Source organism: Cuculus canorus, chromosome 13 (genome assembly GCF_017976375.1).
Source record: "Cuculus canorus isolate bCucCan1 chromosome 13, bCucCan1.pri, whole genome shotgun sequence".
Taxonomy (NCBI): Eukaryota; Metazoa; Chordata; class Aves; order Cuculiformes; family Cuculidae; genus Cuculus; species Cuculus canorus.
The window spans coordinates 21,420,981-21,437,702 of record NC_071413.1 but is presented as its reverse complement, the minus strand read 5'-3'; the positions used below and the strand labels follow the sequence as shown (position 1 = coordinate 21,437,702).

The following is a 16,722-nucleotide window of genomic DNA, read 5'->3' as shown; positions in this document are numbered from 1 at the left end:
TCATTTCTATAGATCTTGGTGCTCTTGCCTGGCATACAGGCAAAGAGCAGCCAAGGCTTTTCATATTGCTGCAGGTGCCACGTGATGGGAAAAAGTTTTCAGACAAAAGGGCTTCGCATTGAAAGTCTTTCTAAGTTTATCGCAAGAAACCAAAAACCACAGTGATCTTTCTGTTGGGCTTGCCAAGATTCAGTCAGACAAGAGCACTGGATTGCTTAGTTTTTACAAATATCATCAACATTTTGAAGCATTTTGTTTTTCCCAGCAGCAGATTAGCTTTTTAAGGCACCAGTTTTCTTAGACACTAAAGAGGGTCTAAATTCCTCTAAGTCAGAGTTAAAAAGCTAAAATTCATGAGGAAAACAGCCTGATTTCATTTCCGATACTGTGTTAACTCTTTTGCAATTTCCCTCCCCCCCCCCCAATAAGACTCCTATTCACCAGGAACATCTGATGCCATCCCTCTTCAGGAGGGCACATACAGCTTCAAAGGAAACTAAAATCAGTCATAAAATGTTCAGAAAGGTGCTTTCCCTTGAATGGAGCCTGAAGTATAGCTACATTTCATACCTGGTTATAACCTTCCTCCCACTCAGCAATACTCTGGGTTCAGTACTTGTATTAACTATGCACAGCATGGAGAAAAGCAAGCTGGTAATACCTGTTGGTAGCCTATTAAGAGTCTTATGTCTTACCTTCATCGTAAGAGTTTAAGCCTTGCAATAATGTATTTCCTTGGAAACACAGAAATCAAAAGACCACATATTGATTTGGGATATTTTCAGGATGCAGTCCTGAAACAGAAAATGCTTACATAAGCTTTACAAGGAGCTCTGCTGGGTGTGAAAATAAGCCAGAAACCTCTCTGGTGGGAGAAAGCCAGTCATATCCCAGCCGTGTAAACACGTGGTGATAACCTATGTTTTTTATGAGCTTGTACAGAAGTGTATTACCTGTGATTAGTTTACAGCTTGGGAAATGATTTATACCATAATTAAAAGACAGCATGCAGACGTGCCCTTCTTTAGTTGTCAGAGTGAGTCTGTCAAGTACAATCTGCACACACATTGTAAGTCTAACACACAGGTATTGTTCACAAAGTCAGCAACATGAAAATACATTGGTTATTATTTTGGATAACTTGGTAAATCTTTCCTTATGCTGGATTTAAAGGAACGAGCAGAAAAGGAAGCACGGCTTACCTTATGATTTCCTACGAGGTAGCTGGTTGGGTTCGGCAGTCCTCGTTAAGATCTTCCTTTAAGCTTGGAGATACAGATAGTGGCTCCTCTGTCTAGAATGGAATCTACCCACAACACAGCATTAATAAGGGCACTTTGTCCCAGATTAAAGTTGCTTAAGTTTCTCATCCACCTTTGTCAGCACACACCCCTGTTACCTAGCAGAAAGAAACCTAGACTAATAAAACTATTTACTCTGTTGTCTTAGCCTATGGAACAAGTCATTCTTTTTTATCCCAGGAATACTAAATCTAGTATCTATTAATGAACAATACATATGCTTTTCTTCACCCTCTGCTGCCACAGCCTGGATGACCTGGTTTTTAAAAGTTTCCCATTTGCTTTCATGGTTGAGCCAGAAGCTCACAGACCACACATGTGAGCAACTTGGAAATGGCTGGGGGGCAACGCTGCACCTCTTGCAGTTTATCAAACTCTTCTTACTGCTACAGCAGGCAAAAAGCCTTTGACTTTTCCCAAGCTGGAGACTGTTTCCTCGAAGACAAGGGTCTTTTCTGAAAGTCTTAAAACCCTAGGTGAGTATGAGAACTGGCAGGAAGGACCTTCTACCACCCTTTCTGATGCACCTCAGAAACATGAACCATCCATTTCAGAATGAATTTCCAAGTAGCTTTTTATTAATTCAACGCATCAGGTCAGGGTTTTTTGCTAAAAGCCGTTTGGCAGTTTTTTTTCATTACTAACCCATGATGAGAAAATAAAACAAAAAAAACATCCAAAGTTGGTACCTCCGGTAGCAAGGAAAAGCAAGCAGGACTTCCTTGAGACAGACAAACATCTGAAGCTAATATAGTACAGTAGGTTTTATTGAGTCCCAGGGATCCAGACACAGTCAAAGGGTTGTTCTTACTGTACTCGAGTAGCCAGATTTGTCACTATAACAAGCAGAGCTGGCTTGAACTCACATTTCAGCACCTCTGAATGTGTCTCTAAACACATAAACTGGTAGCAAAATGCCAAGATTCACTGTTCAGTCAGGCCACTGCTGACTTAGACATCATAAAAAAGAAAGCCAAAACTGGCTCTGAAGCTATGAGTATTAAACACCGCGCCTCCTGTCTGCAGTTTAAGTACTCATCTTTCACAGCAGGTTCTTGGAAGAAAACACCAAATTCAAAATCAAACATGACAAAATAATCAAACGGCTCAGAGGATCCTCCACTGAGAACATTCCTTGGAGACTGCTGAAAGAACGTCAGATCAGGTAGAAGACTCCACCCCAAAGCCCAGTCTGAATGCTGAGCCCCCGAGTTGTATCTCACAGCTGGAGTTGCAGTCTTGTCAGCCCTGAGAGTAATCCACCGACTTACAACGACGTTCCCCAACTCTACCGATGTTTGTCAAAAACCAGCAAAACTTCCTATATCCAACGTGACTTTTTTAGGCTTAGGGTGGGAAGAAAAACCACACTGGGAAAAGAGAGGAAACTAAACTCCACAGGATGAGTGCATCCGAGTCCCTCCACAGAGCAGCAAACAGCTGCCCTCCCAGCCCTGACAAGCCCAACGCCTCTCCCCTGTTCATCCACACCCATCTCATGGACCCTTCTCTCTCTCTCCCTCCTTTTCCAGCCTGTCTTTTGACAAGCCCAGTGCCGAGGACTAGGGGAAAAAAACCCAACAAAATCACACAAGTCTGCAATGACTGCCTTTTCCCCAGAGGCTGTACTGAGCCAGGCTGGGGAAACGCAAGACAAATGCTCACTGCAGTCACAGCAGCTAAAGAAAAGGTGTTGAGTCAGTCTTTGCAGCTCTCCAAACTTTATAGATGCAACAGAGCTACAAAGCAAGAACGAGGAGCTAAACTCAGGATTTCAGGGCTCAGTTTTTTCTAAGAGAGACAGCAGAGGTGAAAAGGGAATACAGTGATTCAGGCTGTTTGCATTACGTAGTTGCATTAGGCTGCACACTGCATAATTATACAAGGCTTCTTATGGCATGGGTATTATAAAATAAATGTCTCTCTGAAAGACATTAACACTAGAACGAAACTATCCAGTATGTGGAATACATGGTGTAGGTGCAAAATATTAAGGCACTCAAAACCAGCTTCCAAAACTGTAATGCGTAATACTTTTAAATGACCAAACTACTAATACCTAAAGGGGAATTAATTAGGGTAAGAAAAGGTTATGTGAAAGCATTACAGTCTAGTCCAGAACAAAAAGTTACCGTTAGAACAGTATCTTACACCACAGCAAATTACCTGCTCTGCAGGACTCCAGCTTACCACTCCTGCTTCGAGCAACCTTCCCAGAGTGTGGAAAGGAAATGATTTTCGCCCCTGCTGGAAAAACACACATCCCCACAAACAAAACAAAAGCCTTGGATATAAGGTTTTGGCAGATGATGAAACATTTAAACAGCAACATCATTAATTACAACCAAAATTCACACAGGTAGAGAAACACGATACTTAAGCTCAGCTTGGATCCACCAAGTGATACACCCATCCCTTGCAAAACCAAATGCCTTCAAGGTGCAGTTTTCGCACTTGGTGACCCCCAGTTATTACCCTGGCCTTGAACGAAGCCCACTACTTCATTAACTCTTGATGCTAGTTTCATACTCAAGTTACACTTTTAGTAAGCTTCATTTTTAAATTTCCCTTTATTTTGCTTCAACCTTACCTTATCTCTGAAATATCAGATGAGCCATATCTGACGAACTAAAACCAATTTGTATTTTAACAGGCCCAGACAGAGTGGGTACTGATTTGGTACATACGCTGCGTCAGTTTGTTCCTAGCATGGTCAGCCGTAGAGGAGAGTGCCTTTTTGTTGGGGTAATCAAGACAAAAAGAGGTAAAACAACAAAAACCCCCACGCTTATGGGACAAAAGTTAACATGGAACAGCCGTATGTGCAGAGCTAGCACAGAATAACATTTGCACGAGGACACCAGATGTCATTCTGAACTCAGAGAAGTGTAAAACGCCACCAGCCCATGAGAAATTCTGCCATATCAGACATCGTGGTCCTTGTCCAAATTTGCTTGAAGCAAACAAATAGCTACAGCTTGGACATTACGTTTCTTTCAAGGTAAGGGCCACACAGCTTTGCACACACATACACAGACTCTCATTTACATTTGAAGCCACCAAACACAAACCCTAAGCTGAGTTCAGCTTAGCAGGGGTGCTAAGTGACTAACAGGCTCCAACAACACATACAGAGTCGGTGCTAAGTGGGCATCAACACCCTTTGTTTCCCTTCGGAAAACACCAGCTGGTGCCTAACCTCCAGCCAGCCCGGAGAACGAGAATCGCTGTCTTGCTGTAATGCTGAGCCATGGGGAAGATTTGAGGGGTTTGATGGGAGTTCTGGACTATGAATGATCATGAGCGCATGAATCAGTTCTCACACACCAACCCATTACTGTTTCAGCAAAAAGATCTGTTTAGAATTAGAAGCGTGATGGTTCCTGGCAACAGAGAACTGGATTTTCTTGATAGGAACCGCATTTTGGGAACAGAGGGTTCTTGTGTTACACAGCAGCACTGATGTATCTAGCACTGCCTGGAATACTGAGAGGAGCCCAGGGAATGCTCACAGGCCTAAAGAATACAGGAAGAAATCACAGAATCACAAGGTTGGAAAGGACCCATTGGATCATCGAGTCCAATCATTCCTAACACTCCCTAAACCATGTCCCTAAGCACTTCATCCACTCGTTCCTTAAACACCTCCAGGGAAGGCGACTCGACCACCTCCCTGGGCAGCTGTTCCAGTACCCAATGACTCTTACTGTGAAGAATTTTTTTCTGATATCCAACCTGAACCTCCCCTGACGGAGCTTCAGGCCATTCCCTCTTGTCCTGTCCCCTGTCACTTGGGAGAAGAGGCCAGCTCCCTCCTCTCCACAACCTCCTTTCAGGTAGTTGTAGAGAGTAATAAGGTCTCCCCTCAGCCTCCTCTTCTCCAGGCTAAACAACCCCAGCTCTCTCAGCCGCTCCTCATAAGACTTGTTCTCCAGCCCCCTCACCAGCTTTGTTGCTCTTCTCTGGACACGCTCCAGAGCCTCAACATCCTTCTTGTGGTGAGGGGTCCAGAACTGAACACAGTGTTCAAGGTGTGGTCTCACCAGTGCTGAGTACAGAGGGAGAATAACCTCCCTGGACCTGCTGGTGACCCCATTTCTGATACAAGCCAAGATGCCGTTGGCCTTCTTTGCCACCTGGGCACACTGCTGGCTCATGTTCAGTTGGCTGTCAACCAGCACCCTCAGATCCTTCTCTTCCGTGCAGCTCTCCAGCCACTCTTCCCCCAGTCTGTAGCGCTGCACAGGGTTGTTGTGCCCCAAGTGCAGGACCCGGCATTTGGCCTTGTAAAACCTCATGCCATTGGTCTCGGCCCAGCAGTCCAGCCTGTTCAGATCCCTTTGCAGAGCCTCCCTACCCTCCAGCAGATCGACACTTCCTCCCAGCTTAGTGTCATCTGCAAACTTGCTGAGGGTGCACTCGATGCCTTCATCCAGGTCATTGATAAAGACATTGAACAGAGCTGGACCCAGTACCGAGCCCTGAGGAACTCCACTTGTGACTGGCCTCCAGCTGGAGTTAACTCCATTGACCACCACTCTCTGGGCCCGGCCATCCAACCAGTTTTCAACCCAGGAGAGTGTACGCCTGTCCAGGCCAGAGGCTGACAGTTTCTGAAGTAGAATGCTGTGAGAAACTGTGTCAAAGGCTTTACTGAAGTCCAAGAAGACTACATCCACAGCCTTTCCCCCATCCAGTAGTCGAGTGATTTTGTCATAGAAGGTGATCAGGTTAGTTTGGCAAGACCTGCCCTTTGTAAACTCATGTTGACTGGGCCTGATCACCCGGTTCTCTTGCATGTGCTTCATGATAGCACTCAAGATTACCTGTTCCATGACTTTCCCCGGCACTGAGGTGAGACTGACAGGCCTGTAGTTCCCCGGATCCTCTCTGCAACCCTTCTTGTATATGGGCACAACATCAGCCAGCCTCCAGTCTAGTGGAACTTCCCCAGTCAGCCAGGACCTCTGGAAGATGATGGATAGGGGTTTGGAAAGGACATCCGCCAGCTCCTTCAATACTCTTGGGTGGATCCCATCCGGCCCCATAGACTTGTGGGCGTCAGCTTTGCCTCCAAAAAGGGCACAACAATCAGGTTTATTAAGCATAACTAAATGAAGTACTGTGGAAAATACCACACTGTTAGGGTTAAACACACACACAACTCCTGTATCAAAAAAAAAGCCACACTTCAAATTGGTATTGTACGTACAATGTGTTTTATTAAAGAGGCAATTATCCTTAGCATTGTACCAGTTTTATCAATGAAACTAAACTGATGGACTGATGCACATGTCACCAACATGCAGAATCTGTAAGAAACCATACACGATTCTAACAAGGGCACCTGCTGAGATGGTATCTGACACAGCCCAAATCCCCTCATTCCTTTGGGAGGGGAACGGCACGCACCCTGACCAGGTGGCCCGGCAGTGCATGAGCTGGCACACCCTGAGCATCCCTCCTTCTGTAAGAAACAGCTTTTGGGTCAAGTGGACAGCCTCATCTCACCTCTCCTTCCCACCACCCTGCCATCCTCAGCTTCTCTCTCCAAACTCCTGTTCCCTATTCCTTCCCCTCTTGGTTCTGGTGAATCAAAACTGCCATTAGTCCCCCAACCCTGTCCTGCTCTTTCCATGCCAGAAAGAGCATGTGCTTAGAGCTCCACACCAGCTCCCCACAGGCATCAGTAAAGGAACAGCTTGTCCAATCAGCAGCAAACCAACCAAAGCAGCAAGCTACAAGCAGGTGCAACCTTAAAGGAAGGGTGAAAAACCCAAAGGAGCTGCCCACGTGATCTCCCCCTGCCTTTCTTCAGCTCTGCCTCTCCTAAAAGCAAAATGCTTTAGGCTCAGCCCATCAGCAGCCACCAAGATGCAAAGCTGCCTTTAATTTTTGTCTGCTAGGAAGAACTTTTCAAGATGAAGGGAATGACCCAGAGAGTATCTGGGCTGTTAAGAGAGCACATTGTTATCTGCATTGTTTTTCTCTCTTTGACTTACCAGAGTATAACAAGCGAAGATGGGAGTCACTGAAGGTGTTAAAAGCCTCAGGTCAGCAGCTGACATCCTGCCCCGAGCCTCCAGGTGCAGCAGCAGCAGCCCTGACCTCACACTTCTGAAGAATTTCAACTGAATATGTTTGAGGGCAGGATATTGATAGCACCTGCGTAGCCATTACTCAAACTGTCCCATCCAGAACTTACCTTCTCTTGCAGCTAATCGGGAGGATTAATTGTTAGCAGGATTACTGTCAGATTTTAGTAACAAGCATAACCATGCACACCACCTTGAAATAGAGGTCATAAAATTCTCAAAGAGCATACTAAGCCAAGCACTGTGCAGGGTCATTTCAGATTCCAAAACTGAAGGATGCTAGAGGAGGGAGAACTAAGCGCTCTACTCAACATTATGCAGCCAGTGCAGGAGAAATGCAAATGGAAACAGGAGTCCCGTTCCTTATGCCCTGCATTAACCTCTAAGCTACTTCAGGATAAGTGTACTTGCAATGCTTTTCCGTTGAAGTACCTCAGGGCACAAGAAAACAGCATGAGAATTCATGTATATTCCTTTTACTGCAGGCATTTCTTCCAATCTGTTGCGTGATATTCAAACTCTTTGGAGCTTGATCGATTTTAATGATACCCAAAGGCTGACATGAGTGTAACAACTACAGTTCTGAACATGATATTGCGGCCACAGGGTTATTTACTGCATTCTAAAGATCTTCCTTCTCCACTTCAGGACAAAAAATAAAAAAATGCTTTCATATCTGCTAGGAAACAGACTGCAAGTTATGTTAGTTTTCATACTGCTTCTTCAGAGAACATACTACATCAGCTATAAAGGGGGAACACTAGTCAGGGACATCAAATATAACATCGGAAACACAGTAAAACAAAAGGACTAATCCATAAGAAAAAGAAAGCAAACGCATCCACGATTTTATTACAAAAACACCCAGCAACTGTATTTAACACAAACAGTAACTGAGAGTCTCATTTTATTTTTCTTTCAGTGTACATGCTCATTATTGTTCCATTTAATTTACAGAAGGGCGAAGTAAAAGAAATTAAAACTAGAGAGGAAACAAAAGGAAGGTTGAGGCATAGAATTTTCTTAGCAAGCAATGATCACAGGAAACAGCACAGATTGAACAGGGATTCAACAGGAGTGACACCTAGGGATAAAGGTAAACAGTAACTTTTTCCTTATCCATTAGATTCTCCATGGGGCGTTTTTGTTTGCTTTAGCAAAACAGTTTAGAGTATCACAGTATACAGGAAGACTAAATGGCAAAGAACGTCTCACACAAACACACCACATTTATCCCTGCTACTGGTCCAGGATCCAAAACCGCAATTAACATTCCATTTCCTATCTCTCATTCATTGATAAACTATACAGGATTACACTGTACATGGAGTTAAAATTACAAAAATGTCATATTTACAAAATCTGTACACACATAGTAAAACTCACAAAATTGTCATCTATGTATCACAAGTTGCTACACCAAAATATTAAAAATGGGATAAAATTATACATTTCTCTTGTCCATTTTTAAAAAGGGTTCAATATTTCAAAGACAGACCACCTATTTCCCCCAAATAAGACTGGTAAGAGAACTAGAAACCTAAAGTATCCTCCTGGGATAAAATCTCACGAGCAGCATCTCCCAACTATAAAAGAAGCCTATATCCTGTCTGAGGGGATGGGGTGTGCAGGTAGCATATATGTACAGAAATGGTGAAACTACAATAACGATGTCTTTGGCTAAACCTTTGGCATAAATTAAAATTATACATCAAAAGTTACAGAAAAGGTTTTCTTGGTGATGTCAGAGCTCAGGAATTTCTTGTCTGAGATACCATTATATACAGCTTTTCTTTCTCTAAGGACACAGAGTAGGTATAAAGGATTTCGTAACAGAGGCAAATGAGGCAACGCTATTTCTCCTTACATTTTTCTGTAGTATGAAAAATTGTATCAAACCTTTTCACTAAAACATAATTCAATCCTAGAAACATCTTCCAGAATATTTTTCTTTTTTTGAAACTGCATATGAAAAAAAAAAATTAGTAAACCAGCCATGGCAGAAAAAAATTGTTTCAGCATATCAAGTACATATTAGTGCAGGAAGGTGGATGAATTTGATCCACTGTATAAATAAGCTTTATGCGCAGCGTACATTAAATAACCACCGCACCCCACTCACACCCAGTACACAGATGCTCCTCAGTGAAGATAAATGTTTATCAAGTAATTAAAGTGTATGTAGTGCAAATGTTACAACCAAGTATTATGCACATGCTACTTGCTTGGTTTAAAGTTACACAAAGATGTGGTGCCTGAAATCATGGACATATATACATCCTTGTCATACTTGGTACAATGTCCTAAGCCACAGAAATACCGATGTGTTTATATCTATATATATACACACACGTTTTCTCAAAATGTGACCACCACATCAATACAGTAACACAAACAGACTAAAATCAATACCTGCTTCCAGATGCTCCAAAGGCTCAGAAAGTTTGTGCTTCTAACTCTTGCAGTCATTATGTGCCCCCCCTTCCATTTCCCCCTTTTGCCAGCTGAGAAGGGAGGACAGTCTCTTCAGGTCTGTGCTGCATAGGATGAGGGCAATGGAGAGGAATAAACAACGGCACAGGCACCTAAGCTGCTTTCCTCCATCAACAGTTCCATGCCCTATGATGAAGGGTTGAGAGAATTTCCCCCCCACACTGCTCCTGGGTGGAAAGGCTTATTAAAAAAAAAGAAAAATCATAACGTGCTTTCCATATTATAAGTGGCAGCAAATCAAGGCACGCTGTACTAATTTCGTAGCATTGAGATTAGCCGACTTTGCAGGGGATGCTCACTGGGGAAGGTCCGACGTTCTCAACTGGCTGCTGGGTCGCGTTGGGCCATACAGAGTAACAGAAGCTATGTGATTATTCTGCATCACCTGAAAAAGGATGGCAGGGAAAAAGGGAAATTAAAAGAACTGTATAGCAAATGGGAACTCAGAAGAGTGAAAGTGGCAAACACAGAACTCATCTGTCTGAAAAAAGAAATCCCAACAACAAAAGAAAGCACTGAGCTCTTGGCTCATTCCTAAATACGGTCTCTAGATTTCCATGACACATTTAAACACCACCATGCTTCACTGCTACTTGGAGCAGAGTGCACGTGTCTCCTGCTAGTATGAGTGCTAGATGACAAACTCGAAGAGCCAGCTTTAACATGCAAACGTATAACCTCAGAGAAGCGGCTGGAAAGCTGCCTGTGTCTGCCAATAATCTCTCTAAAAATACAGCCACTCCCAAGCACTGGCTTTTCTGGAAATGGGAAAGAAGCCAATTATAAGAATAGCAAACACCTCATCTTCTTTTGCTCAAATAAATAAGAAAGTTTTTCTTCTCACCTCAAAGATCATTCGTTGCAGTCCAAAGCAAAAGGTTGACCCAAATGGGTTAGTGTTGTTTGGAGATGACGACCTGAAAAATCAAGAGGCGGGGGGGGATGTGTGAGGATTCAGAACTTCTTATGTAAAAATAACCTCTCAGTAACATTAGGTAAACTATCTTTATCATGACTTTCATGAAAAGAAAGTAAATCTATGTTATGCACCACCACCACTAGACTCCACATGAGCCAGAGGGTACAGCTCTGCTTAATGTCACAGAGCCCTTATTAATACTTAGGAAGAAAGGAATCAAAAAGTTACTAATGACGTCTATAGGAAAACTCTTTCACTGAACTTGAACAGGAAGAACCCTGAAAATAAGCAGATAACATAGGAAGAGAGAAACACCACGTAATTTATCACAAATTATTTTTGCGCAACATCCTTTCCTACTCTTCAATCTACTTTATTTCTCAGTCTTCACCAAATATGTTTACTACATACTGTCTATTAACTCATTGTTTTTATGATGTTAAAAAATTACCCTGTAAGATGCTGAAATAGAATAATCCAGATTTTATTGAACACTATTTCATCCTAGCTTCACATTATATGACTTTTGCTCTAAAGATCTCATTGGAATAAAACAGGAGTAAAGGGGAGCAAAGGCACAATGATAAGAGGGAAATTGAACTCAAAATCATCTAACATCCTGATGAAAATCCCTTGTCAGGTACATCTGAAACTGCTGCAGTAGTTTTGCAGTACCCTTACTTACAATTATCCCAAGATAAATCATAGTTACATATCATAGAATGATGGATCGCAAACAGGCAATACCTACGTAAGCCAACACCCAGCTCAGTCCCTGTCAGCACTGAGCAAGCGTAAGCACACCATTTTACCTTTGGTCAGCCTAAAAGAGCTAGAACAACCACGTCTGTTCATGAATCAAGGCTTCTTCAGACAGATCCATATATGCTACACTGTGCCATATCACGTCACGTTGTTGAAATACATGTGACTAATATATAAAATCCCATATCTACAGTATTTATTACATTCAGAAACACTTCTTTATATGCTGCTTTGCTCTTCTGTGGATTTTACAGTCCAAGGAATTTTGGATATTTCATTCCGAGATTTTTCAGGCTTTCATGCTGCATGTCAGTCTATTTTGCCTGAGCGCAGCTATCTTGTCTTGTTAGTGGCAAAAAAGTCCAAAACCACATCAGCAAAGCAGTCTAAAAGTAGCGACTTGCAACGAGCACCCTTCCTCCGCCTAAACTCCACTGCTATCAGCTCAATCCCTGCAAGGAAAACAGAGATTTTTACCTGTGAAGTACTACTGGCTTTTCTACAGGGTGCCCCAGAAGATCCTGGATGCTGTCCACTGTAAATATATCAAAAGACTTTGCATTAAAATCAAGCAAAGGAAACTCTTCTTTATCTAAGAAGAGTCATGTATATTTGTTAGTCACATGCTCATCTATCAAATAACACAAAGGTCATATTTACAGAAATATTTCGTGACTGAAGCCATACCAGTACAGGAAACTATCCATTACTAGGGCTCAGAAATCCTCTCAGGGTTTATTCTCATTTGTGTCTCAAAATAGCTTTGAATTTATAATTACTAATATAAAAACATTCTATGGATCTTAGGGGAAAACATAGCTGGAGAATCTTGTAGCATTTCAGGGACATCTCAGAGAACAAAGCAGCTGTAGAGAACCTCAGCAAAATCCCCTCTTACATAAGTTTGCAGAGGGAAAACAGCATTGTTGCTACCTTCCCAAAAGTCTTTCTTTGATTTAAGCAACAAATTTGGAAAAGAAGACGAAAGCTGCACTATTTATGATTGAGAACGTCCAGCAGTTTTCAGGACTCTAAGCACGCTTAATATGAAGCTGCAGTTCCACACACCGTTTGAATAAGTCAAAGCAACAAAGGATGTGAGTAATTCAAATCAAAAAGCAACAACTGGCAGCTTCCAGGTAGCTAACTTCAATTTTTAACTCCCAGTACAAGAACCAAAATTCACTGAGGAAAGTCTTCATTTGGCACCCAGGAGCAAGAGAGCAGCACTGCTGCTGACTGAATGTTAACTGAATAGACAACTTCTGAACAACCATATTCAGAAGTTTTTCAAACTTGATGAGCTCTCAACATGCAGCAGTAACTGCCCAGCTGGGAATTCATTTAGGTAGTAAGGCTAAATGGTATTCAAGGAGCCTGCTGTCATCTGGAGGTGTCATGCTGGCAGTGATGTTTTTGTAAGCCTTGCTGCTGCCTGAAGAACATCTGATTACTGGTACCCTTCAGAAGAAACAGGAAGGGCACTGAACCCCTTGGTTAAATAGTAAACGTCTTCAAGAGCTACAATAAGTAGAAAAGCTCTAAAAATTCTGTTTAAAAATTCTTTTCGAGCTAACATCAGTCACTACTGCTATTTGCTTTTCCATATCATTTATTGCACTGTTACATTTCCATTGGCAGCTCTCTTAATGCAAAGCATGCAATAACACAATAATTTACTAGAAGTGTGCTACTGCAAATGCCTTCAACCCACAACACAAAATGATTTTTAAACCACAAAACGTACATTAACTTTTGGCCTTCAATGTTTCTATTTTAAACAACATACTACAACTGCTATTAATTCTTCAAAGCATACTGCAAATTCAGCACAGATGGTTTAGATGGTTTAAGAAAAGAAGGAAAATATTCAGTTCAGCACAGACTTACCTTGCTGTATGTTGACATGTTTTCAGTTTGTGAATCAGCACTATCTAGTAAAGAAAAAACAAAAAAAGCCTTTATAGTTCACACTTGAACAGTTTCCAATACAATCCTTTACTTTGGAGGTTAGTTCGATATCAGGAGGCATAGAAGCATCAGACCAGTTTCATATACAAATTTTAATCATGTTTACTAGCAAACAGAATTGTCCAAAACCATGGATTAAATACCAGTTACAGCGACTAAACAAATCTGCCTATTTATAATCAAGTTTCAAGTTCACTATGTATGTTGAAGCTGTAATCTTACATAGAGGAATGCCACTTGTAAAAGAAACTACATCACTTTGCACAAAGTTAACATGCCGCATGCAGGCACTTATTGAGATAACACGAAGTACCCACTCATCAAGTCTAGACACTCCTGGAAAGGAAGCTAGCTAAAAACAACAGCTTGAGACTCAGGAGTTGGCAGGCCTGAAATCAGCTAAAATGCCACTCTTTCAGAAACAGAGAGAGCAGAGAGTCTGGGAACTGCAGTCTACCTATTAAATAGTAAAGACATTGCGGGTGAGGGCAGCGTTGCATTTGTGCTTGATGGTAGTTCCAAGCACAGTCTCATGCATACATTTCAGGACTTCTGAACAACGAAAGTACCGTCCTGAAGCAGTGGGAACGGACCTATATGTTGTCCAAGTCCAACATATCAAGTGGTCTTTCATTTGCAGGTGGAAAGCTCCTCTGTTTCCACCTGCTAACTAAACATTCGCTCTCTATGTTGAAAGAATTCACTTGAACTCTGGCTGTCAGTTCGTTTTCTGAAGTTGAACTGCAGAAGGGAGTTAATAAAGGTGCATCAGGTTACTGCCACCAGATGGAAGAAGACGGGGGTTCTTCATAAGTTTTTTTAACACTAGATTTCAACTTGGTACATCTTTAACATTAAAGCGAGATATCAGAAAGGTGAATTAATAACCACAAAACCCCAGATGTATTCAGAAGAGATTCATGGTGCTACTTGAGGCAAGTGAAAATAATCAGAAATGCATGCCTTTGAAGTGTTTCACAATAACCTAGGGGAAGATAATTTAACAAGTAAGAACTCCCATGCTTATTCCCTTGGCTGGACACAGACTAACACTGCCTTACAGATTTTGAGCCTCTGGGTTCAAGGTAATTGATCTTAGCAGAGTGGCAGCATTACAGAAAAATCAGTGATGTTGCAGCTAAATATTTGTATGATCCAAGTAATAAGCAGGGTAGTGTAAGTAAAACCAGAATTGCTAACTTGTCCCAGAGTATCTTTTTAACTTAACAAATAGAAATCTAACCCCAAAATTCATCCTCTGTCTCTATGACTTTCACTGTTATCATCCTAGGATGATAATGAAGGATGCACTAGAAATCAAAACTGGTCAAACCTCCCTTTTGAGCATTTTGTGGTATGCCCTCCCTGAAGTGAGAAAAGAAATGAACTACTCACCTCGCTTAATTACTAGTGGAATCTTGAATTCACAGCGATGGTAACTAGAAAGTACAAATCACAAAGCTATTAGAAAACAGAAGAACCAAAATAAACTGCATAGCACGAACTTCAGGCTATTAATAACCAGTTTAATGAAAAGTCACATGAATAATAAAATCAGAGTCTCAATGCTAGCAGATTAAGAAGAAAAGTTCTCATTTCTACTTTCACACCATCAAAAAAGGCAGCAGACCAGCAATGTCCTAACAGTTTTCCAAAGGGACACAAAAGGTCCTTCAGCTCAAATTACTCCTCTGTTACACAGAATGGATAGAGAAATAATCAGCTCAGAAACAACACTATAGAATGTCTGTCACTAACGCCAACTGCCTGAAAACACGTTCGCTTTAATCAAACACTTATTCCTTAACTCTTATTACTCCTCTAAAGAGTTTAGATTTGAAAAGTCATGAAAATATGTTCAAAAACATGAGAGAATGTTTAATCACTAACAGAAATAGCAAAAAAACCATAACATCAAAAAAACCAGCAGCCTGCCTACCAGTAAATGGACACTCTTGCTAATATAAAGTGTGCCTCTAGCAGCAAGTTTTCCCATGATAGCTGGACCATTATAGCTACTTTAACTCATTTACTGCTACTTGATTTACTTTTTACTTTTAAATGCCTGAATATAGTCATTCAAAAAGCCGTGCTAATAATAATGGCTGAAATCTTCGTGGGTTACCAGTCATACCACAAACAGTTGAGAAAAAGATACTAGAATTCTGTAAAGGGAACATAATATTTCCTTTTCAGGTGTCTTAAGATACTTTAAGAGATCAGTTCTTTACACTCACATGTTAAAGTTGTAATGACCAGGATAATTTGTATGCAGGACGAATTTTTTCACCTTGTGAGTGTTTGCATCAAAGAGAATATCCTGTTGAAGAGAAAACAGACATGAAGAGATTTGGCTAGAGGAAGGTAATTTTCCCCAAAGTAACCTGTGATTAGTTACTATAGTATCTGTATATAGTGATATGCATCTATGTCATTGGAACCAAATGGAACTATGAAAAGTAGTATTTGAAAATGAGACTGTTAGTAAAATCAAATAAACACACAGTTCCTCCAGCATTCAATCACATCTGCAGTTTCATTTGCTAATGTTGGCAGCTTTTCTAAGGAGGTCTTGGTTTTCTGCATATTATTTACAGTAATGCAAACTCAAGCAAAACAGCTGTAAGGGGGAATGTGAAGGTTGAACTACATCCCACAGCTTTCACAACAGATACACATATCTCAGTTCCACACAAGTACGGGTATATCTCAGTTCCACACAAGTACGGGTACCAGTACTGGTACCAAGAACCAGTAGATCTATGCATCAGGCATGGCAGAGGGTGAAAACCTAAGAGAAATCCAAAGCCAAAGAGCCCTCCATTGACCGGTGGAGATAAAATGTTACTGATTGAATCTGCAAGTGCTAGAGAAAAGTCAGTGTTGTTCTTTGCATCCAGAGATTCCCAAGGCAGTGATCAAGAGTCATGCAGTATCTTATTTCCCACAGCCTTTGACCTTCTGAAAGGATTGCCATTTACCTAAATCAAAACTTTACATGAATTTGTTTCTGGAAGCTTCTCACTCACCACTCCAAGCGTGAAATAGTTGAAGAAGTAGTCATTGCACTTTGATGGGACCTGCTTGTGGGGTGAGGGCGAATGGATTTTCATCTGCAAGAAACATTTTTCAGATGTATTAAATAATGCTCACAAAGATGAATGCCATTAACAACATC

The 16,722-nt window shown here is 41.5% G+C and overlaps 1 protein-coding gene across 1 annotated transcript in view; it reads right to left on the bottom strand.

Annotated features, from left to right (window-relative positions):
- Window positions 1-6,753: 6,753 nt before the first annotated feature.
- The window catches only part of PHAF1 (phagosome assembly factor 1), a 34,259-nt gene continuing 24,290 nt past the window's right edge, over window positions 6,754-16,722 (bottom strand). The window contains exons 12-18 of the mRNA XM_054079084.1: window positions 16,574-16,657; window positions 15,782-15,864; window positions 14,940-14,983; window positions 13,460-13,507; window positions 12,051-12,108; window positions 10,734-10,806; window positions 6,754-10,274 (exon numbers count right to left, since the gene is read on the bottom strand). Coding sequence (XP_053935059.1) covers window positions 10,185-10,274; window positions 10,734-10,806; window positions 12,051-12,108; window positions 13,460-13,507; window positions 14,940-14,983; window positions 15,782-15,864; window positions 16,574-16,657 — 480 coding nt within the window. The 3' untranslated portion in view covers window positions 6,754-10,184. The remainder of the gene's footprint in view (window positions 10,275-10,733; window positions 10,807-12,050; window positions 12,109-13,459; window positions 13,508-14,939; window positions 14,984-15,781; window positions 15,865-16,573; window positions 16,658-16,722) is intronic.